This window comes from Ranitomeya variabilis, chromosome 1 (assembly GCF_051348905.1).
Source record: "Ranitomeya variabilis isolate aRanVar5 chromosome 1, aRanVar5.hap1, whole genome shotgun sequence".
In the NCBI taxonomy this organism is placed as follows: domain Eukaryota; kingdom Metazoa; phylum Chordata; class Amphibia; order Anura; family Dendrobatidae; genus Ranitomeya; species Ranitomeya variabilis.
In genome coordinates this window covers 1,131,746,785-1,131,770,771 of record NC_135232.1, presented here as the reverse complement: position 1 = coordinate 1,131,770,771, position 23,987 = coordinate 1,131,746,785, and the positions used below count along the sequence as shown (strand labels likewise).

Genomic DNA, 23,987 nt, shown 5'->3' with positions numbered 1-23,987 from the left:
TGCGATGATATCTCCCATACACGGCACACGCAGACATGAGGGATTCCTGCTCTCCTTTCTTTATATAACACATGTTCAGAAGCAGCAGCATGGAGGACATTATTCAGCAGCATGTAGCTGTGAATCCAGCTCTAGGGTGAGATGAACACTTACTAGAAAGCTGCAGCATGATCTGATTATTTTCAGTCTCCTCTTCCCCTATTGATAGGCTACATTAGGCAGCTGTAATCTGATCTGGCAGTGAGCTGATAGTCCATCTTGTTTTGACCTAGATGGATTTGAGATGTTTTGCAAAGTAGGTGGTGAGTTCAGATAGGAGGGAAGGAGGAGAAGTGGCTCATAAGTGGAGAAAGCATCCTGTTTCTATGTTATATTACAAGGTTTCCTAGATTTCTTTGTAATTATTGACTTATTCAAAGTTTGCTGAAGTGACCAATTAACCATGTGAGCTTTCCTTGGCAGGTTTGTCAGAAAGCTGGGGAGATATCTCTTTTGAAGCAGCAACTGAAAGATGCCCAGGCGGACATTGCCCAGAAACTCAATGAGATAGTCGGCCTTAGATCACAGTTAAAAGAAATCAAGGCCTTACTGCGTGAGAAAGAGGAACATCTCGCCTCCATTAAGGATTCCTATAGCTCCAAAACGGTCAGTCTGGAGATCTGCGAGAGCGAAATGCAGAGGAAGCAAAGCGAGGCCCAGCAAATGAAGGAGAAGCTCAGCCAGTGCGAACAGGAGATAGCTGGTTTGAAGGAGACCTTGTCCGATCTGGGTCAGAACCCGTACACCATGGACATGACCGAGAAACTGAGGGACACTCTTGCGTGCGAGAGTGACGAAGCAAAGATGAAACGCCAGAACGAGGACAGCCTGGGCACGCTCAAGAAGGACATCGAGAATCTCCAATTTGAGTTAGCTATGGAGAGACAACAGCGGGACCAGCAGGTGGTGGACTTCGAGGAAGAGAGGCGCACGTGGCAAGAAGAGAAGGAAAAAGTCATAAAATATCAGAAGCAACTGCAGCTCAACTACGTGGAGATGTATCAGAAAAACCAACAACTGGAGCAAAAGATCAACGAGATCACCGCCAAGGCCACCACACCGCCAGCAGAAGACAAGAAGCCTTGGACACCGTCAAGACTGGAGAGGATAGAGTCCACCGAAATATGAGGACGGTTGATTCAGTTTACACTCTGCATGTGCTACCTACTCCAGCCCATGATATCAGGAAAAGAGTGAGCAGAGTCTAAGGGGACCATGGACTCCATCAACAACCGCCCTGAAGGACTCGAAAAAGGTGTCTCAAGTGCTTGCTGTAATGAAACATTTATGATGTACGGTTTATGATGCCGCCAATGATACTATATGTCTGTTTTATTTTCCCTTACGCCTTCACCTCCCTCAGACTTGCCGGCTCCGAAAGGTGTATTATATTGTTATAATGCACCGCCGGGCAGTCGAAGGGGAAGTGCAGTGTTGTGACTGTTACCAGTCCTTAATCCTTTAGGACTCACGGAAAGAAAAGGTCAAAGTGACTTGGATAATGAGTTCCTTTAGCCATATTGGCTAGCAACGGAAGTTCTGCTGTGCAGTGAAATCTAGCAATCTTTCCTACACTTCTAGGCACTGTTTACTGTGAATTATCCCCAAAACCTTTCGAGGGACTTTAGTAAATGTTCTTTGATACGTTTTTTTTTCCTATAATATTCCATTACAATATATTAGCGAGTCTGCACTACTGATAACTGTGGGATCGTGTACCCGTCCGTGTGTTGTCACTACGAGGGTGAGAGGTTTTCTAAAGAAGTTTTTTTTTGGCCCAAAGCCTTTTCCACAGTCCTCAACTTCTCCCGAGACCCAAGTTCAGAAAAGCGATGTGTAACCCAACGATTACATTCTGCTTTGTGCAGTCCCATGCAACCGGAAGTGATGCACAGAGTCCCGCTGTGATCAGCGTCAATCCAGGGAATGATTTGTGTGCAAATTTTTTGCAGGACCACCACTGGCGAAATAAGGTATTACACAGTGATCATTGAAGTTAATGATCTGTCTTTGTGCATTGAGAAGCCTGGTCCTCCAGGGAAAAGGAGACACTCTTCTGATTTTTTTCCCATGGCGGTTTGGAATGGAAAAAATAAATATATATTATTGTCCAGATTGGAAAAAAATCCTCTGTTCCAAATCCTTACTTCTTGGTTACCAGACCTGAATCTTCTGATTTGGATGGGCATGGTGTACTCCTGCGTTTCTCCTGTGGTGGCGCTGCAGGGAAATTGAACTCTTGCTGCCAGGTTTCTCCATAGATTTCAGCTGATTGATGGGGATTGCAACAATCTATGGATAGTTTATCAGCATGGGACCCTTTTACCGGGTAGAGAAAGTCCAAAAAGTGGTCCCCTTCCATTGTTAACTATCTTAAATACTATAAAAAAGTGTATTGTGTAATTCAGGCCACCGCTTTAATTTAATTTAAAGAGTAATAGTAGTTTTATTTTATTTATTTCAGAAATGAATAGTGCCCATAAAAATAAGCAACTTTTGTAATATATCTTATCAGAGAAATCTGCTTCTTTCTAAGTCAGGACTGATCATTCCCTCTCAAATCAGGAGTAAAATCTGTATGCAGTGAAGTCAGATTTTCCCATTACTGAGATAGGAGATGGCAGTTGGTGCTTTTAAAATGCTATAGAGGTGGGAGGAGCTAGAGGAAGACAGACATTCTGCTGCCAGTTCTACTGAAATAATAGAGACAGTTTGTGCTCATAAAAATCTATGGAGAACCGTGGAGAACCTACAGTAGAATGTCTGTATTTGTCTCTAGTTCCACCCTCCATAGAATGTCTGTACCTGTCTCTAGCTCCTCCCTCCATAGAATGTCTGTTTCTCTAGCTCCTCCCTCCATAGAATGTCTGTGTCGGCCTCTAGCTCCTCCCTCCATAGAGTGTCTGTTTCTCTAGCTCCTCCCTCCATAGAGTGTCTGTGTCTAGCTCCTCCCTCCATAGAATGTCTGTACCTGTCTCTAGCTCCTCCCTCCATAGAATGTCTGTTTCTCTAGCTCCTCCCTCCATAGAATGTCTGTTTCTCTAGCTCCTCCCTCCATAGAGTGTATGTGTCTCTAGCTCCTCCCTCCATAGAGTGTCTGTGTGTGTCCCTAGCTCCTCCCTCCATAGAATGGCTGTGTGTGCCTCTAGCTCCTCCCTCCATAGAATGTCTGTGTCGGCCTCTAGCTCCTCCCTCCATAGAATGTCTGTGTCGGCCTCTAGCTCCTCCCTCCATAGAGTGTCTGTTTCTCTAGCTCCTCCCTCCATAGAGTGTCTGTGTCTAGCTCCTCCCTCCATAGAATGTCTGTACCTGTCTCTAGCTCCTCCCTCCATAGAATGTCTGTTTCTCTAGCTCCTCCCTCCATAGAATGTCTGTTTCTCTAGCTCCTCCCTCCATAGAGTGTATGTGTCTCTAGCTCCTCCCTCCATAGAGTGTCTGTGTGTGTCCCTAGCTCCTCCCTCCATAGAATGTCTGTGTGTGCCTCTAGCTCCTCCCTCCATAGAATGTCTGTGTCTGTTTCTAGCTCCTCCATAGAATTTCTGTGTCTCTAGTTCCTCCCTCCATAGAATGTCTGTGTGTCTCTAGCTCCTCCCTCCATAAAATGTATGTGTCTGTCTCTAGCTCCTCCCTCCATAGAATGTGTCGGCCTCTAGCTCCTCCCTCCATAGAATGTCTGTGTGTCTCTAGCTCCTCCCTCCATAGAATGTCTGTGTCTCTAGCTCCTCCCTTCATAGAATGTCTGTGTCTCTAGCTCCTCCCTCCATAGAATGTCTGTGTGTCTCTAGCTCCTCCATAGAATGTCTGTGTGTCTCTAGCTCCTCCCTCTATAGAATGTCTGTGTCTGTTTCTAGCTCCTCCCTCCATAGAATGTTTGCATCGGCCTCTAGCTCCTCCCTCCATAGAATGTCTGTGTCGGCCTCTAGCTTCTCCCTCCATAAAATGTCTGTGTCTCTAGCTCCTCCCTCCATAGAATGTCTGTGTCGGCCTCTAGCTCCTCCCTCCATAGAATGTCTGTGTCGGCCTCTAGCTCCTCCCTCCATAGAATGTCTGTGTCTCTAGCTTATCCCTCCATAGAATGTCTGTCTGCCTCTAGCTCCTCCCTCCATAGAATGTCTGTGTCTCTAGCTCCTCCCTCCATAGAATGTGTCTGCCTCTAGCTCCTCCCTCTATAGAATGTATGTTTCTCTAGCTCCTCCCTCCATAGAATGGCTGTGTGTGCCTCTAGCTCCTCCCTCCATAGAATGTCTGTGTCGGCCTCTAGCTCCTCCCTCCATAGAATGTCTGTGTCGGCCTCTAGCTCCTCCCTCCATAGAGTGTCTGTTTCTCTAGCTCCTCCCTCCATAGAGTGTCTGTGTCTAGCTCCTCCCTCCATAGAATGTCTGTACCTGTCTCTAGCTCCTCCCTCCATAGAATGTCTGTTTCTCTAGCTCCTCCCTCCATAGAATGTCTGTTTCTCTAGCTCCTCCCTCCATAGAGTGTATGTGTCTCTAGCTCTTCCCTCCATAGAATGTCTGTGTGTGCCTCTAGCTCCTCCCTCCATAGAATGTCTGTGTCTCTAGCTCCTCCATAGAATTTCTGTGTCTCTAGTTCCTCCCTCCATAGAATGTCTGTGTGTCTCTAGCTCCTCCCTCCATAGAATGTGTCGGCCTCTAGCTCCTCCCTCCATAGAATGTCTGTGTGTCTCTAGCTCCTCCCTCCATAGAATGTCTGTATCGGCCTCTAGCTCCTCCCTCCATAGAATGTGTGTCTCTAGCTCCTCTCTCCATAGAATGTCTGTGTCTCTAGCTCTTCCCTCCATAGAATGTCTGTGTGTCTCTAGCTCCTCCCTCCATAGAATGTCTGTGTGTCTCTAGCTCCTCCCTCTATAGAATGTCTGTGTCTGTTTCTAGCTCCTCCCTCCATAGAATGTTTGCATCGGCCTCTAGCTCCTCCCTCCATAGAATGTCTGTGTCGGCCTCTAGCTTCTCCCTCCATAGAATGTCTGTGTCTCTAGCTCCTCCCTCCATAGAATGTCTGTGTCGGCCTATAGCTCCTCCCTCCATAGAATGTCTGTGTCTCTAGCTTATCCCTCCATAGAATGTCTGTCTGCCTCTAGCTCCTCCCTCCATAGAATGTCTGTGTCTCTAGCTCCTCCCTCCATAGAATGTCTGTCTGCCTCTAGCTCCTCCCTCCATAGAATGTCTGTGTCTCTAGCTTCTTCCTCCATAGAATGTCTGTGTCTCTAGCTCCTCCCTCCATAGAATGTCTGTGTCTCTAGCTTCTCCCTCCATAGAATGTCTGTGTCGGCCTCTAGCTCCTCCCTCCATAGAATGTCTGTGTCTCTAGCTTATCCCTCCATAGAATGTCTGTCTGCCTCTAGCTCCTCCCTCCATAGAATGTCTGTGTCTCTAGCTCCTCCCTCCATAGAATGTCTGTGTCTCTAGCTTCTCCCTCCATAGAATGTCTGTGTCGGCCTCTAGCTCCTCCCTCCGTAGAATGTCTGTGTCTCTAGCTCCTCCCTCCATAGAATGTCTGTGTCTCTAGCTTCTCCCTCCATAGAATGTCTGTGTCGGCCTCTAGCTCCTCCCTCCATAGAATGTCTGTCTGCCTCCAGCTCCTCCCTCCATAGAATGTCTGTGTCTCTAGCTCCTCCCTCCATAGAATGTGTCTGCCTCTAGCTCCTCCCTCCATAGAATGTATGTCTCTAGCTCCTCCCTCCATAGAATGTCTGTGTCTCTAGCTTCTCCCTCCATAGAATGTCTGTGTCTCTAGCTTCTCCCTCCATAGAATGTCTGTGTCTCTAGCTTCTCCCTCCATAGAATGTCTGTCTGCCTCTAGCTCCTCCCTCCATAGAATGTCTGTCTCTAGCTCCTCCCTCCATAGAATGTCTGTCTCTAGCTCCTCCCTCCATAGAATGTCTGTGCCTCTAGCTCCTCCCTCCATAGAATGTCTGTGTTTCTAGCTTCTCCCTCCATAGAATGTCTGTCTGCCTCTAGCTCCTCCCTCCATAGAATGTCTGTGTCTCTAGCTCCTCCCTCCATAGAATGTCTGTGTCTCTAGCTCCTCCCTCCATAGAATGTCTGTGTCTCTAGCTTCTCGCTCCATAGAATGTCTGTGTCGGCCTCTAGCTCCTCCCTCCATAGAATGTCTGTGTCTCTAGCTCCTCCCTCCATAGAATGTCTGTGTCTCTAGCTCCTCCCTCCATAGAATGTCTGTCTGCCTCTAGCTCCTCCCTCCATAGAATGTCTGTCTGCCTCTAGCTCCTCCCTCCATAGAATGTCTGTGTCTCTAGCTTCTCCCTCTATAGAATGTCTGTGTCTCTAGCTTCTCCCTCCATAGAATGTATGTGTCGGCCTCTAGCTCCTCCCTCCATAGAATGTCTGTGTCGGCCTCTAGCTTCTTCCTCCATAGAATGTCTGTGTCTCTAGCTTCTCCCTCCATAGAATGTATGTGTCGGCCTCTAGCTCCTCCCTCCATAGAATGTCTGTGTCTCTAGCTTCTCCCTCCATAGAATGTATGTGTCGGCCTCTAGCTCCTCCCTCCATAGAATGTCTGTGTCTCTAGCTCCTCCCTCCATAGAATGTCTGTGTCGGCCTCTAGCTCCTCCCTCCATAGAATGTCTGTGTCGGCCTCTAGCTCCTCCCTCCATAGAATATCTGTGTCTCTAGCTCCTCCCTCCATAGAATGTCTGTCTGCCTCTAGCTCCTCCCTCCATAGAATGTCTGTCTGCCTCTAGCTCCTCCCTCCATAAAATGTCTGTGTCGGCCTCTAGCTCCTCCCTGCATAGAATGTCTGTCAGCCTCTAGCTCCTCCCTCCTCCATAGAACTTTATGAGCACCAACTGTCATCTCCTATCTCAGGATTGGGAAAGTCTAATGACTGAAATCGCTAAGAATTGAGGATTTTGAGAAAGAATAATCCGTCTAGGAGAAGAAAGAAGCAGATTTCTCCGATAAGATATATTGCAACATTTTTTTATTTTCACATTGTTCAATTAATTAAAAAAAAAATTAATAAATAAAATGATGGTTACTGTTGGAATCCACCCTTTTTGGAGGGTAAAATACTCACTCTTAGTTGCTTAGAATTTTACCCCCCCAGGTCACGATTCAAGGGGCAAAGTGAGTGACAACAACCATGGGTTCTGTTTAAGGCCACATAGGTTGTTACTTTTCCCAACAAAGTCCTAGCCCAAAATGAATCCTCATAGTCACACGGTATATTTGGGTTTAGTGACAGATGTCCGCCCCGTGTATGCCTCAGTATAACTTTCGAGACAACATTCTGACCAGAGAGACTTTCTCACCACGGTAGAGTCCTGCTACACGCTGAGACAAAATCCCAGGGATCAAACCAAAGAAAACTGCTGTACAACTTCAGGAATAAATTGCCTCTTCCCTCTTCTTCGGGGATTTGCCGGCAGCACCACTCGTACAGTAAACTACAGGATACCAGATGAGCCGAGAGCTTCTCAAAGCCTCCCGCCGAGCTGCGGCATTACAGACGCATGGCCAGCAAGTGTTACCTTGGTAATAATGCACAGTTCACAGTGGGTAGATTTTAGCACGCTAGATTTTACTCCATAAAAATGCTGCAATGAATCGTGAGTGTGCTTGTTTACTAATCCAGCATCGAGAGTGTCCTTGAGGTCTGAGTGGTGGAGAGTGGACAACGGGCGAAGCTTGGAGCACGTTCTTCAGGTGGACGGTCAGGGAGATGTGCTACGTAACCATATTGTGTCTTATAACTTAGCAATGAGGCATCCAAAAGCTGGTCACCCGCATGGCCTCGACTTAAAGGGGAACTCCACTCATCGCTAATGACCCACTTAATGTATTCAGGAAGGTTTGATCTTCAAGGTAGAAGACAATTGCTTCAAATACTTTTATTTATTTAGTAATTTCTCATGATTTCTAAACGTAATCTACTTAATCATTACTCCAGGGGGTGGAGCTTAGATGTCACATGATTATGTGCGCTTTCAAATTTAAAGTAGCTTTATTGGCAAGACCAAATATATATTAGCTTTGCCAAAGCAAAGAGGAATTGAGAGAGAGGGACTTTGGGAATGAGGGATAGGAGCTTCAGGATCCAGGGTGGGGGTTTTAAAAGTCTGTTATATATTTTGCTCTCAGTCCTATGGCATGCATTGTCTTTAAGGCCTCCAGGTCTCAGCATTGGCACAGTCTGCTCTCCATGGGCTTATAGGTCTCTCTATGCCACCCTGAATCAATGTCTATGGATGGAAAATTAAAATAACTTAAGCAGGGGTGTAACCCAATAGCAGGGCGGGGACTGTCAGTAGAGCAGGGGTGGAGTCTGACACATGATCTAAATATTTACTCTTCTGGGTGGAGCTAAGATGTCATTTGATTCTTTGCACTTTCAAAATAAAAGCTAAATATGAAAAAGAGATTGACATAAGTAGGGGTGTAACCCAATAGCAGGAGGGGGTGTGTCAATACAGCAGGGGTGGAGTCTGATACATGATCTAAATATTTACTCTTCTGGGTGGAGCTAAGATGTCATTTGATTCTTTGCACTTTTCCAAATAAAAGCTAAATATGAAAAGGAGAATGACATAAGCAGGGGTGTTACCCAACAGCAAGAGAGGGGGTGTCAATACAGCAGGGGTGGAGCCTGATACATGATGTAAACCATTACTATTGTGGGAGGAGCTTAGATGATTATATGCACTTACCAACTAAAGGCTAAGTATGCAAAAGGAGAATGGCATAAGCAGGGGTGTAACCAAAGAGCAGGAGGAGGGTGTGGCAATACAGCGGGGGTGGAGCCTGGTACACATGATGTATGAAGTAGGAACCAATTGTCATGTTCTGAGTCTATTGTGGGTGGAGCTTAGATGTCACATGACTTGCCCACTAATTTTGGTAGGGAAAGGGGTGCTACATTGTACAGTACATTCTGATGATAAACTCATAGACACACTATTCATTAAAACAGGGGTTCTATACAACAGAGTTGATGAAGAATGCGCTGGAGTAAGACTCGCCATATTCTTTAGGAAACTTTCGAAAATTTCGTTGGCTGATTTTTTTTTCATTTTTGATTGGAGTTCTCCTTTAAGTCCGTCAAGGTCAATTCCTCCCATATTGATTTAGTGAAAGCAAAATAATCCAAACTGCAGTAATGAAGGGGAAAGTGCGCAGCGCGTTTTGGTCTTGCTGCAGAACAGACATTAGTCATGTCTCGATATTGGCTTTGGAGAAGCAGAATTTGGTCACTTACAAGGTGACGAACCCAAAGTAGCGTCAGCTCCTCTAAACTTTCTTTATAACATTTTGTTGGGGGTCAAGAAATAAAATGGCGTCTTCCTGGTAAAAAATCCGGAATTTCATCGTAGGTTTGCCCTAGGCTAATATATTTACATTTTCAGTATAAAATAATCCAATCTCCATGTGTGACCAGCTTTATGTCTCAGCTAAAGAAAATGCAAAGCTTAAAGGGGTAATATAAGATTGGAAAAAGCAGCGCCACTCTTGTCCGTGGGCCGTATCAGGCATGGCGGCATTGACTTGAGTCTTGACTTAAGCTTCAGCTGAGCTGCAATACCAGATCCAACCTGTGAATGACAGTGGCGCTGTTTGCAGAGTTAGAAGCAAACCTCTATGTCTGACCCCAGGTTTCTTCGAGGGTCATTTCTCAGCAGCCACCACTTGTTCCCTGTTCCTCGCACTAGTGTCTGTCCATTACACGTCTCATTATTGTCATTTTTTCTATATTTTAGGGCTATAAAAATTGCCAATACTGAAGTTATCAATATATTTTGTTACAAATAAATATAAATTGTAATTGTTTTCAAATTTGATCTATAGAGGCCAAACATATAGAGAGATTCTCTGAAGGCAAGTATCCACCAGGGGTAATTACATCCGAGCCAAACTCCTCTACTGCAGCTGCATTCTCATGGTGATACAAAATCAAAATCCACCTTTACTTCTTTTCTTGCACCTTATTTTGTGGGCGCCGGTACTTCTTATTGCTTAGAGACCCCCTGACCTCTAAATGGGGGGCGGAGGTAAATGCAGGAACAGGAAAGAGAAGAGTTGGAGAAATATTAGTTATATGGACTACCACGAGGGGGCGCTGTGTTGACGGAACTTACAAACATTTATGAGACCTCCCATGAGCAGTGCTTTATTTGGTGATGATCAGCAGCGGCACTGCCATAAACGCATTCATGCTTGCTCAGTTGGTTTCCCGTTTTACTAAGCTGATGTTAATGATCTTACATTTAATCTTTCTACCCATCGACTAATTTGCGCCCCTTCGTTTACTTTGCCTTCACTTGTTTACACGGATGCTTTTGGAGGCTTCCTGCGGACCGCCACGTCAGAATTGTCCAATCCACCCAATAAGCCCTGCCTAATCCCTTTCCCTTGATTGTCTCCACTCTAAGTAGATCTCTTAGCCAATCCACCTAATATCCCTAATTGCTCTCTAATCACACACTCGCCTTTCCTTTCCCCCCCCCCCCCCCCCGAGTAGATCTCCTGGCCAATCCACCCAATGTGCTGTGATAAAACTCTTGACTGCCCTGGCCACACCCTTACCTTTCATACATCCCTTTACACTGGGCAGTTCTCTTAGCCAATCTGCACAGTACCCGGTGTTAAAGCTCAGCCAGCCCCCTTTAGAACAACCTAACCTTTTATTCTCCGCCTCTGAGTAGATCTCTTGGTCAATCGACCCAATACTCAGTGCTAAAGCCCTGCCAGCCCTTTAGCCGCACGCTTACCCTTCTTTTCCTCACCACCAGATCTCTTGGCCAGTTCATAAAATATCCTCTTCTAAAGTCCTGCCAGCTTCCTAGCCACACCCTTGCCTTTCTTTTCCCCACCCCCGAGTAGATCTTCTGGCCAGTCCACCCATTATGCTGTGCTAAAACTCATGAAGGCCCCCTAACCATTCCCTTGCCTTTCACCCCTTCCCTGAGAGCCCCTAGCCACACCTTTGCCTTTCCGTTTCCTAGTTTTGGTAAGCCAACTCAAGACTGTGCTAAAGCCCTGTCAGTCCATCAGCCTTTCTTGTCCTCCTCACCAAGTAGATTTCTTTGTCACTCTACCCAATATCCCATGCTAAAGCCATAGCGGCCTCCTAGCCACACCTTTGCCTTTCTCTTCCCGACCCACAAGTGATCTCTTGGTCAGTCAACCCAAGACACAAAGCTAAACCCCTGCCTGGCCCTTAGCCACACGCTTGCCTTTCTTTATCTCCTCACCCAATATCCCATGCATCAGCCTCCTAGGCACATCCCAGCATTACCATTCCCCACCCCTGAGTAGATCTCTTGGTCAATCAATTCAAAACTGTGTGCTAAAACCTTGTCGGTCCCTCAGCCTTTCTTTTCTTCACCACCAAGTAGATCTCTTGGCAAATCTACCTAATATCCCGTGCTAAAGCCCTGCCATACCTCTAGCCACACCCTTTCCTTTCCCCACCCCTGAGCAGAGCTCTTAGCACCTCCTACGAGGAGCCCAGGAAAAGGCCAGTATGTGAGGAAGTAGTACACATCAGAGCTCTCAATTGTGTTTGCTTCTAACATGTTGAGGATCCTGAAGTGGATTCCTAATTACTGGCCAACATCAGATTGCCACCCTTGTACCAAAATAGGTATCAAAAATATAACTAACTAAGCATACCTAAATACCTAAAGACTCCATTGTATTTTCTAGACGGCAGTGATGAAAGAATAGATGCCCACATCTTAGAGATGTCTGATGACCCCATCAGTCCTGCCCAAACCCTACTCAATGCCACTTTATTTTCCACCTCTGCCCCCCATGACTGTGTCCTGCACATAGTACAGAGCAACGAGGGAGTCTGCAATAAAGCGTGTGCGTGCGTCAGTGCGTGAGTGCGTGTACATGTGCACGCGTGTGCATGTGACTAGCCGCCTGTGTGTGCATGCACAGATCTAAGAGAGATATATAAATAGGCAAATAATTGTATATATATAATTTTATATAAAGAAAAAATAAACTGCGGTAAGAACGCAGGGTGTCTATGAAAGAAAATATATGTGGACAAAAAAAAAACTATTTTCTGTTATTTTATTTAGTAGTTTTATGCCGTACGAACTGTTGTCAGTGATTTACTGGTGAAGAGATGTGTTATGATATCACCCAATTTACTGTTGAATGTTCCACTTTGAACACAATGCTGTGTGTAACGGGACACCCTTCACGTGTATATTTTATGTATTGCTGGTTCTTTTTCACCATGGGGCACCTGTTGTCTCCATGTGTTGGTGGGGGATAAATTGGGGAGTGGTCCAAATTCCCTTCAAAAAAGCAAATTTCGTTACAAATATATCCTTCAATATATCATCTCTCTATAGTGGTAAGAGCTTCAAATCCTCTATATGATAAAATTATAACTTCCTGGAGTGACCACTAGAGGGAGCTTCAGAGCTTACTGCATACATTAGTTGTAAGCTCCCTCTACTGGTGACTTCTGGTAATAGGAAATATATCCCTTGTCATTTTGGATCAGTTCCCTAAGTGTCCCCCTCCATTTTTTTTTTTTTGCAGACAGCAGGTGCACTTTAAGTAATGCAGAACTTTGAAGGAAGATTTCCTGGCAATTTTAATTAAGTGACCTGGATGTTGAGTTGAATGGGATTTGATCCCTATTTGATATGCTGCTACGTTCTATATAAAACAAGTGTACTTTGATATAAATAGAACTATTTCTGTATGTACATCAGGTTAGAGATACTAAGACGGGGCGGACGTTTCTATAAGGATTCACAGCGAGGTGTGCGACTGGAGATGAAGACGGGATTTGAGAATAAAGTTCAGTCTTTTTGGGAAACTGTTGTTTTGCTTTATTGTTATATTAAATGGAAATACAAGCAACATTCACCACGATATCCTTGTCTTCCTTGCACCTGCATTTGCCCAAATTACGGTCCAAAAATCCCATCTGTCCTCAGAGTCTCCCGTCTTCTACCCCCTCCAGTGCTAGTGATGCAACTCTGAAAGTCTCTGGATGCTTCATCTACAGTGACATGCAAAAGTATTCACCCCTTTGGCTTTTTACCTATTTTGTTACATTACAACCTGTGTATAAACATTTTTGAAATCCGATTTGTGTGTGATACATTACCACTAAATAGTCTAAGTTGGTGAAGTGAAGTGAGAGAGAAAAATAAAGGCATAAGTTACATTTATGGGATCAAATAACTAAAAATTGGCATGTGCATATGTATTCTCCCCTTTTGCTTTGAAGCCCCTAAAAATATATTATGCAAGCAATTACCGTCATAAGTCTTGTGCTTAGTTACAGGATGTCCCCGTGTGCAATCTTAAGCGTCACATGTCTGTCAGTATATACACTTTACCTTCTCTGAGAGGCTACAGAGGCTGCAACACCATTAACAAGAGGCTCCACTAACCAAGCAACACCATGAAGACCTAAGAGATCTCCAAACAACACAATGAAGACCAAGGAGATTTCCAAACAACACCATGAAGACCAAGGAGATCTCCAAACACCATGAAGACCAAGGAGATCTTCAAACAACATCATGAAGACCAAGGAGATCTCCAAACATCACCATGAAGACCAAGGAGATCTTCAAACAATACCATAAAGACCAAGGAGATCTACAAACAACACCACGAAGACCAAGGAAATCTCCAAACATCACCACGAAGACCAAGCAGATCTCCAAACATCACCATGAAGACCAAGGAGATCTCCAAACAACACCAAGAAGACCAAGGAGATCACCAAACTACATCATGAAGACCAATCAGATCTCCAAACAACACCATGAAGACCAAGGAGATCTCCAAACAACACCATGAAGACCAAGGAGATCTCCAAACAAGTCAGGGACAAAGTTGTTGAGAAGTACAAGTCAGGGTTGGGTTATAAAACAATATCCCAATCTCTGATGTTCCCCCCGAAGAACCATTAAATCCATTATCATCAAATAGAAAAAATATGGCACCACAACAAACCTGCACAAGAGAGGGCCACCCACCAAAACTCTCAGTCGGGGCAAGGAGGACATTAATCAGAGAGGCAGCACAGAGACCAAACGTAACCCTGAAGGAGCTGCAGAGTTCTCAAGCAGAGACTGGAGTATCTGGCCATGCAAATGCAACATGCCGTAAACTCTACAGAGGTCACCTTTATGGAAGAGTGGGCAGAAAAAAGCCTTTACTTACATAAATTGTAAGGCTCGTGTTGAATTTGCCAAAAGACATGTCGGAAACTCCCCATATGTATGGAGGAAGGTGCTTGTGATGAACCCACACCTCATCACCCTGCCTGACTCACTATTAGTCAGACAGATCACGTAATGTGGTCTCCACACTTTCACCAATGTGACGTTCTGCACCCCCTGGGGACACGTAACATCAGCTTAGTACAATTTTAGACACCCCCTGTCTACAAGGACCCTGGGAGGCACAGGGAGTGAGAGGATGTGGCCCATGCAGTCACTGACATGATACCACACTCGCTCACAATCCTGACAGGCTGAGAGGTCTCTTTCACTAGCACCAGTGAAACAGAATGCTGCCAGCCCAGTAGGACTGATCTCAGTTCCTCAATAGATACTGTATAATCCCGATATGTTAATGGGATTATATTGACCCAGAAACCAGCCCTGACGACATGGAAAGTTAAACTGAAAAATGGACTTGTGGATTGAGATAAAAGAGCAGCTCAAACGTAAATTATACATTTAACCGCCTTAAGGGCGGGCTAAACAATACACTATGTACACAATGGTTATACATAGCCAATGGTCAGATATGGAGATACAGATAGAGGTAGGACATAAGATATAAGCAGAAGGATCATGTTAATTACCCTGGCTGATGCTAGACTGTGTGCGCTGGGCCGCAGGGGGCATTGACTGGCTCGTCTACAGCACGTTGCTCGACATGACTCCCCTTTCGAAGTGGACCGCACGCATAGCAGAGAGAGAGACCATATGACCTCCACTAGCCTTTATCCCCTTTGGGTCACTCCCCGCCTTACCTCTGGGCTGAACCCAAATCCCCTCCCTTTGCTACCTGGTTCCCATTGGTTCCCACGTATCTCTCCTCCCAGGGATGTTACAATGGATAGAGACCCTGGGAGGCGTTCAGTCCATTGCAGAGATCTCGAAAATGTCCACGATGTAAGGCTAGGACGTATAGTATCTCCATTCCTCCTTATGAAATTATGTTTCTAGAAAGTTTTTTGGCAGCTTCAGCATGACTCTATATTGCAAGCAAACCTTTATCCTGCGCTGAGCTGGCTCAAGGTGTGAGATCTGTCACAGCCTTTGGAGGCTTGACCTCCCTGCTGAGCTAAAAGCCAGCTTTCTCCTTGAGTCTTTGATAATATTAGACTTTGTGCTGAGTCCATGCTGGGCAAAGTAAAGAGGGTTTTATAATCCCAGGCCAAATAGGATGCAAATTATTGGCATGAAATTATATCTCCAATATTCTTCACAGTGCTGTGGTCAGATGAGACCAAAATTGAACTTTTTGTCCACCAAGGTAAATGCAATCTGTGGCATCGAAACAACACAGCTCATCACTCCCAAGAACACCATCCCCACAGTGAAACATGGTGGTGGCAGGATCATGCTGTAGGGATGTTTTTGGCAGCAGGAACATGAAAAATGGCTCGAGTTGAGGGGAAGATGGATGGTGAGAAATACAGGGATATTCTTATACAAAATCTGTTTTTGTCAGTGATTTCAGACTGGGATGGAGGTTCGTTCACCTTCCAACAAGACAATGACCCAAAGCATACTGCTAAAGCAACACTCAAGTGATTTAATGGGAAACATGTAAATGTTCTGGTGTGGCCAAGTCAAAGCCCAGACTTTAATCAAATGGGGAATCTGTGGTCAGACGTAAAGATCACTGTTCACCAGAGGAAACATCTAACTTGAAAAAGCTGGAGCAGTTTTGTCTTGAGGAATGGGCAAAAATCCCGGTGGCAAGATGTGGAAAGCTCATAGAGACTTATGCAACGTTCATTTTAGCCAGTTCTTCATTGGAAGGTCAGTGCCAGATTGGGATTAAAAGCAGCCTTGGCAGCCAAAGCCAAGATGTAAGATGGGATAATGGCTGATGGAGGTGTGCCCCTGTGGCAGGACCCTCATTAAATTGCCCATCATGGCACCCGGTTTTACCTCCCTGAAGTCATTGTCCTGATAGGAGGGGGCTGCAATATATTGTCTGATAGGAGCTAGACATCGCTAGAGGGGTTGTCCTTGTGGGTTGGCTAATACACATAGAGCAGGTACGGAGCTCAGTGCCGAAGGTCCTCACCTGAAGAGCTAACAATTTACAGTTGTGCTAAGGACAATAGAGCGGTATTTTATCACAGAGGTATCAAATGCCATAACAAAGAATGAAATAGAAAAAGCGGTGTCTGATCAGGAACCTTACGTGTGTGTTACCTGGCACTGCAAATATGAAACTGAGAAATACCTCCACATCACCATCTGCTGGTAATATAGGGTAGTGCAACAAGTATTATAGATGTTTTATCATAGAATTTATAATTTCTCATTACTTGTATAGAAAAACTATACATATACTGTGCATATATAATTATAGACAGAAGATACCCAAGTTATACCAGCTGTACATATATGATTATATACAGGAGATGCCCCGGTTATACCAGCTGTACATATATAATTATATACAGGGGATGCCCAGGTTATACCAGCTGTACATATATAATTATAGACAGAAGATACCCAAGTTATACCAGCTGTACATATATGATTATATACAGGAGATGCCCCGGTTATACCAGCTGTACATATATAATTATATACAGGAGATGCCCAGGTTATACCAACTGTACATATATAATTATAGACAGAAGATACCCAGGTTATACCAGTGGTACATATATAATTATATACAGGAGATGCCCAGGTTATACCTGCTGTACATATATAATTATATACAGAAGATGTCCAAGTTATACCAGCTGTACATATATAATTATAGACAGAAGATACCCAGGTTATACCAGTGGTACATATATAATTATATACGGGAGATGCCCAGGTTATACCAGCTGTACATATATAATTATAGACAGAAGATACCCAGGTTATACCAGTGGTACATATATAATTATATACAGGAGATGCCCAGGTTATACCAGCTGTACATATGTAATTATATACAGAAGATGCCCAAGTTATACCAACTGTACATATATAATTATAGACAGAAGATACCCAGGTTATACCAGTGGTAGATATATAATTATATACAGGAGATGCCCAGGTTATACCAGCTGTACATATATAATTATATACAGAAGATGCCCACGTTATACCAGTTTTACATATATAATTATAGACAGGAGATGCCCAGGTTATACCAGTGGTACATATATAATTATATACAGGAGATGCCCAGGTTATACCAGCTGTACATATATAATTATATACAGGAGATACCCAGGTTATACCAGCTGTGCATATATAATTATATACAGAAGATACTCAGGTTATACCAGCTGTACATATATAATTATATACAGGAGATACCCAGGTTATACCAGCTGTACATATATAATTATATGCAGGAGATGCTCAGTTTATACCAGTGGTACATATATAATTATATACAGGAGATGCCCAGGTTATACCTGCTGTACATATATAATTATATACAGAAGATGCCCAAGTTATACCAGCTGTACATATATAATTATAGACAGAAGATACCCAGGTTATACCAGTGGTACATATATAATTATATACGGGAGATGCCCAGGTTATACCAGCTGTACATATATAAGTATAGACAGAAGATACCCAGGTTATACCAGTGGTACATATATAATTATATACAGGAGATGCCAGGTTATACCAGCTGTACATATGTAATTATATACAGAAGATTCCCAAGTTATACCAACTGTACATATATAATTATAGACAGAAGATACCCAGGTTATACCAGTGGTACATATATAATTATAGACAGGAGATGCCCAGGTTATACCAGTGGTACATATATAATTATATACAGGAGATGCCCAGGTTATACCAGCTGTACATATATAATTATATACAGGAGATACCCAGGTTATACCAGCTGTGCATATATAATTATATACAGAAGATACTCAGGTTATACCAGCTGTACATATATAATTATATACAGGAGATACCCAGGTTATACCAGCTGTACATATATAATTATATGTAGGAGATGCTCAGTTTATACCAGTGGTACATATATAATTATATACAGGAGATGCCCAGGTTATACCTGCTGTACATATATAATTATATACAGAAGATGCCCAAGTTATACCAGCTGTACATATATAATTATAGACAGAAGATACCCAGGTTATACCAGTGGTACATATATAATTATATACGGGAGATGCCCAGGTTATACCAGCTGTACATATATAAGTATAGACAGAAGATACCCAGGTTATACCAGTGGTACATATATAATTATATACAGGAGATGCCAGGTTATACCAGCTGTACATATGTAATTATATACAGAAGATTCCCAAGTTATACCAACTGTACATATATAATTATAGACAGAAGATACCCAGGTTATACCAGTGGTACATATATAATTATATACAGGAGATGCCCAGGTTATACCAGCTGTACATATATAATTATAGACAGAAGATACCCAAGTTATACCAACTATACATATATGATTATATACAGAAAATGCCCAGGTTATACCAACTGTACATATATAATTATATACAGAAGATGCCCAGGTTATACCAGCTGTACATATATAATTATATACAGGAGATGCCCAGGTTATACCAGCTGTACATATATAATTATAGACAGAAGATACCCAGGTTATACCAGTGGTACATATATAATTATATACAGGAGATGCCCAGGTTATGCTAGCTGTCCATATATAATTATATACAGAAGATGCCCACGTTATACCAGCTTTACATATATAATTATAGACAGGAGATGCCCAGGTTATACCAGTGGTACATATATAATTATATACAGGAGATGCCCAGGTTATACCAGCTGTACATATATAATTATATACAGGAGATACCCAGGTTATACCAGCTGTACATATATAATTATATGCAGGAGATGCTCAGGTTATACCAGTGGTACATATATAATTATATACAGGAGATGCCCAGGTTATACCAGCTGTACATATATAATTATAGACAGAAGGTACCCAGGTTATACCTGTGGTACATATATAATTATATACAGGAGATGCCCAGGTTATACCAACTGTACATATATAATTATATACAGGAGATGCCCAGGTTATACCAGCTGTACATATATAATTATATACAGGAGATACCCAGGTTATACCAGCTGTACATATATGATTATATACAGAAAATGCCCAGGTTATAGCAGCTGTACATATATAATTATATACAGGAGATACCCAGGTTATACCAGCTGTACATATATAATTATATACAGAAGATGCCCAAGTTATATCAGCTGTACATATATAATTATATACAGGAGATACCCAGGTTATACCAGCTGTACATATATGATTATATACAGAAAATGCCCAGGTTATACCAACTGTACATATATAATTATATACAGGAGATGCCCAGGTTATACCAGCTGTACATATATAATTATAGACAAAAGATACCCAGGTTATACCAGTGGTACATATATAATTATATACAGGAGATGCCCAGGTTATGCTAGCTGTCCATATATAATTATATACAGAAGATGCCCACGTTATACCAGCTTTACATATATAATTATAGACAGGAGATGCCCAGGTTATACCAGTGGTACATATATAATTATATACAGGAGATGCCCAGGTTATACCAACTGTACATATATAATTATATACAGAAGATACTCAGGTTATACCAGCTGTACATATATAATTATATACAGGAGATACCCAGGTTATACCAGCTGTACATATATAATTATATGCAGGAGATGCTCAGGTTATACCAGTGGTACATATATAATTATATACAGGAGATGCCCAGGTTATACCAGCTGTACATATATAATTATAGACAGAAGGTACCCAGGTTATACCTGTGGTACATATATAATTATATACAGGAGATGCCCAGGTTATACCTGCTGTACATATATAATTATAGACAGAAGATACCCAAGTTATACCAGCTGTACATATATAATTATATACAGAAAATGCCCAAGTTATACCAGCTGTACATATATAATTATAGACAGGAGATGCTCAGGTTATACCAGCTGTACTTATATAATTATATACATAAGATGCCCAGGTTATACCAGCTGTACATATATAATTATATACAGGAGGTGCCCAGGTTATACCAGCTGTACATATATAATTATAGACAGAAGGTACCCAGGTTATAACAGTGGTACATATATAATTATGTACAGGAGATGCCCAGGTTATACCAGCTGTACATATATAATTATAGACAGAAGATACCCAGGTTATACCAGCTGTACATATATGATTATATACAGAAAATGCCCAGGTTATACCAACTGTACATATATAATTATATACAGGAGATGCCCAGGTTATACCAGCTGTACATATATAATTATAGACAGAAGATACCCAGGTTATACCAGCTGTACATACATGATTATATACAGAAAATGCCCAGGTTATACCAACTGTGCATATATAATTATATACAGGAGATGCCCAGGTTATACCAGCTGTACATATATAATTATAGACAGAAGATACCCAGGTTATACCAGTGGTACATATATAATTATATACAGGAGATGCCCAGGTTATGCTAGCTGTCCATATATAATTATATACAGAAGATGCCCAGGTTATACCAGTGGTACATATATAATTATATACAGGAGATGCCCAGGTTATACCAGCTGTACATATATAATTATATACAGGAGATACCCAGGTTATACCAGCTGTGCATATATAATTATATACAGAAGATACTCAGGTTATACCAGTTGTACATATATAATTATATACAGGAGATACCCAGGTTATACCAGCTGTGCATATATAATTATATACAGAAGATACTCAGGTTATACCAGCTGTACATATATAATTATATACAGGAGATACCCAGGTTATACCAGCTGTACATATATAATTATATGCAGGAGATGCTCAGGTTATACCAGTGGTACATATATAATTATATACAGGAGATGCCCAGGTTATACCAGCTGTACATATATAATTATAGACAGAAGGTACCCAGGTTATACCTGTGGTACATATATAATTATATACAGGAGATGCCCAGGTTATACCTGCTGTACATATATAATTATAGACAGAAGATACCCAAGGTATACCAGCTGTACATATATAATTATAGACAGGAGATACCCAGGTTATACCAGCTGTACATATATAATTATATACAGAAAATGCCCAAGTTATACCAGCTGTACATATATAATTATAGACAGAAGGTACCCAGGTTATACCAGCTGTACATATATAATTATATACAGTAGATGCTCAGGTTATACCAGCTGTACATATATAATTATATACAGGAGTTGCCCAGGTTATACCAGCTGTACATATATAATTATATACAGGAGATGCTCAGGTTATACCAGTGGTACATATATAATTATATACAGGAGTTGCCCAGGTTATACCAGCTGTACATATATAATTGTATACAGGAGATGCTCAAGTTATACCAGTGGTACGTATATAATTATATACAGGAGATGCCCAGGTTATACCTGCTGTACATATATAATTATAGACAGAAGATACCCAAGTTATACCAGCTGTACATATATGATTATATACAGAAAATGCCCAGGTTATACCAACTGTACATATATAATTATATACAGAAAATGCCCAGGTTATACCAGCTGTACATATATAATTATATACAGGAGATGCCCAGGTTATACCAGCTGTACATATATGATTATATACAGAAAATGCCCAGGTTATACCAGCTGTACATATTTAATTATAGACGGAAGATACCCAGGTTATAACAGCTGTACATGTATCATTATATACAGGAGATGCCTAGATTATTCCTTGTGATCCTCCTTGAGGTGGTTCTACTCCTTCATTGGAGTCCAGCTGTGTATAATTAAACTGATAGGATGTGATTTGGAAAGGCGCACACCTGTCTATATAAGACCTCACAGCTCACAGTGTATGTCAGACCAAATGAGAATCATGAGGTCAAAGGAACTGGCCAAGGAGCTCAGAGACAGAATTGTGGCAAGGCACAGATCTGGCCAAGATTACAACAGAGTGTCTGCAGTACTCACGGTTCCTAAGAGCACAGTGGCCTCCATAATCCTTAAATGGAAGAAGTTTGGGACCACCAGAAGTCTTCCTAGACCTGGCCGTCCAGCGAAACTGAGCAATCATGGGTGAAGAGCCTTGGTGAGAGAGGTAAAGAAGAACCCCAATATCACTGTGGCTGAGCCCCAGAGATGCAGTAGGCAGATGGGAGAAAGTTCCTCAAAATCAACTATCACTGCAGCCCTCCACCAGTCAGGCCTTTATGGCAGAGTGGCCCGACGGAAGCCTCTCCTCAGTGAAAGACATATGAAAGCCAGCGTAGAGTTTGCTTAAAAAAAACACATGAAGGCCTCCCAGACTATGAGAAATAAGATTCTCTGGTCTAATGAGACGAAGATAGACCTTTTCGGTGATAATTCTAAGCGGTATGTGTGGAGAAAATCAGCCACTGCTCATCACCTGCCCAATACAATCCCAACAGTGAAACATGGTGGTGGCAGCATCATGCTATGGGGGTGTTTTCCAGCTGCAGGGACAGAACGACTGGTTGTCATTGAAGGAAACATGAATGTGGCCAAGTACAGAGATATCCTGGATGAAAACCTCTTCCAGAGTGCTCTGGACCTCAGACTTGGCCGAAGGTTCACCTTCCAACAAGACACTGACCCTAAGCACACAGCTAAAATAACAAAGGAGTGGCTTCAGAACAACTCTGTGACCATTCCAGCCAGAGCCCTGACCTAAACCCAACTGAGCATCTCTGGAGAGACCTGAAAATGGCGTCCACCAACGTTCACCATCCAACCTGACGGAACTGGAGAGGATCTGCAAGGAAGGATGACAGAGGATCCCCAAATCCAGGTGTGAAAAACTTATGGCATCATTCCCAAGAAGACTCATGGCTGTACTAGCTCAAAAGGTGCTTCTACTCAATACTGAGCGAAGGGGCTGAATACTTATGACCATGTGAGATTTAAGTTTTTGTTTTTTAATAAATTTGCAAAAATTACTACATTTCAGTTTTTTTTTCAGTCAAGATGGGGTGCAGAGTGTATATTAATGAGAAAAAATGAACTTTTGAATTTACCAAATGGCTGCAATGAAACAAAGAGTGAAAAATTTAAAGGAGTCTGAATACTTTCCGTACCCACTGTATATTGATATATACAGAAGATGTCCAGATTATAACAGCTGTACATTTATAGTGAACGAAATAAGTATTTGATCCCTTGCTGATTTTGTACATTTGCCCACTGACAAAGACATGAACAGTCTATAATTTTAAGGGAAGGTTAATTTTAACATTGAGAGATAAAATATCAAAAATAAAATCCAGAAAATCACATTGTATAAATTATATAAATTGATTTGCATTTTGCAGTGAGAAATAAGTATTTGATCCCTACCAATCATTAAGAGTTCTGGCTCCTACAGACCAGTTAGACGCTCCTAATCAACTCATTGCTTGCATTATAGACAGCTGTCTTACATAGTCACCTTTATAAAAGACTCCTGTCCACAGGCTCAATTAATCAGTCAGACTCTTAACCTCTACATCATGGGCAAGACCAAAAGAGCTTTATAAGGATTCCAGGGACAAGCTAATAGACCTGCACAAAGCTGGAATGGGCTACAAAACCATAAGACGCTGGGGGAGAAGGAGACAACTGTTGGTGCAATAGTAAG

At 42.4% G+C, this 23,987-nt stretch overlaps 1 protein-coding gene across 2 annotated transcripts in view; it reads left to right on the top strand.

The window, feature by feature from the left end:
- LZTS3 (leucine zipper tumor suppressor family member 3) overlaps window positions 1-2,151 on the top strand; it is a 109,738-nt gene extending 107,587 nt beyond the window's left edge. Inside the window, exon 4 of one of the 2 annotated variants that reach the window (XM_077280302.1) lies at window positions 463-2,151. In XM_077280302.1, the coding sequence (XP_077136417.1) occupies window positions 463-1,167 (705 nt within the window). In that variant the 3' untranslated portion in view covers window positions 1,168-2,151. The remainder of the gene's footprint in view (window positions 1-462) is intronic. The other variant, XM_077280303.1, reaches the window with a different exon arrangement.
- Window positions 2,152-23,987: the final 21,836 nt, after the last annotated feature.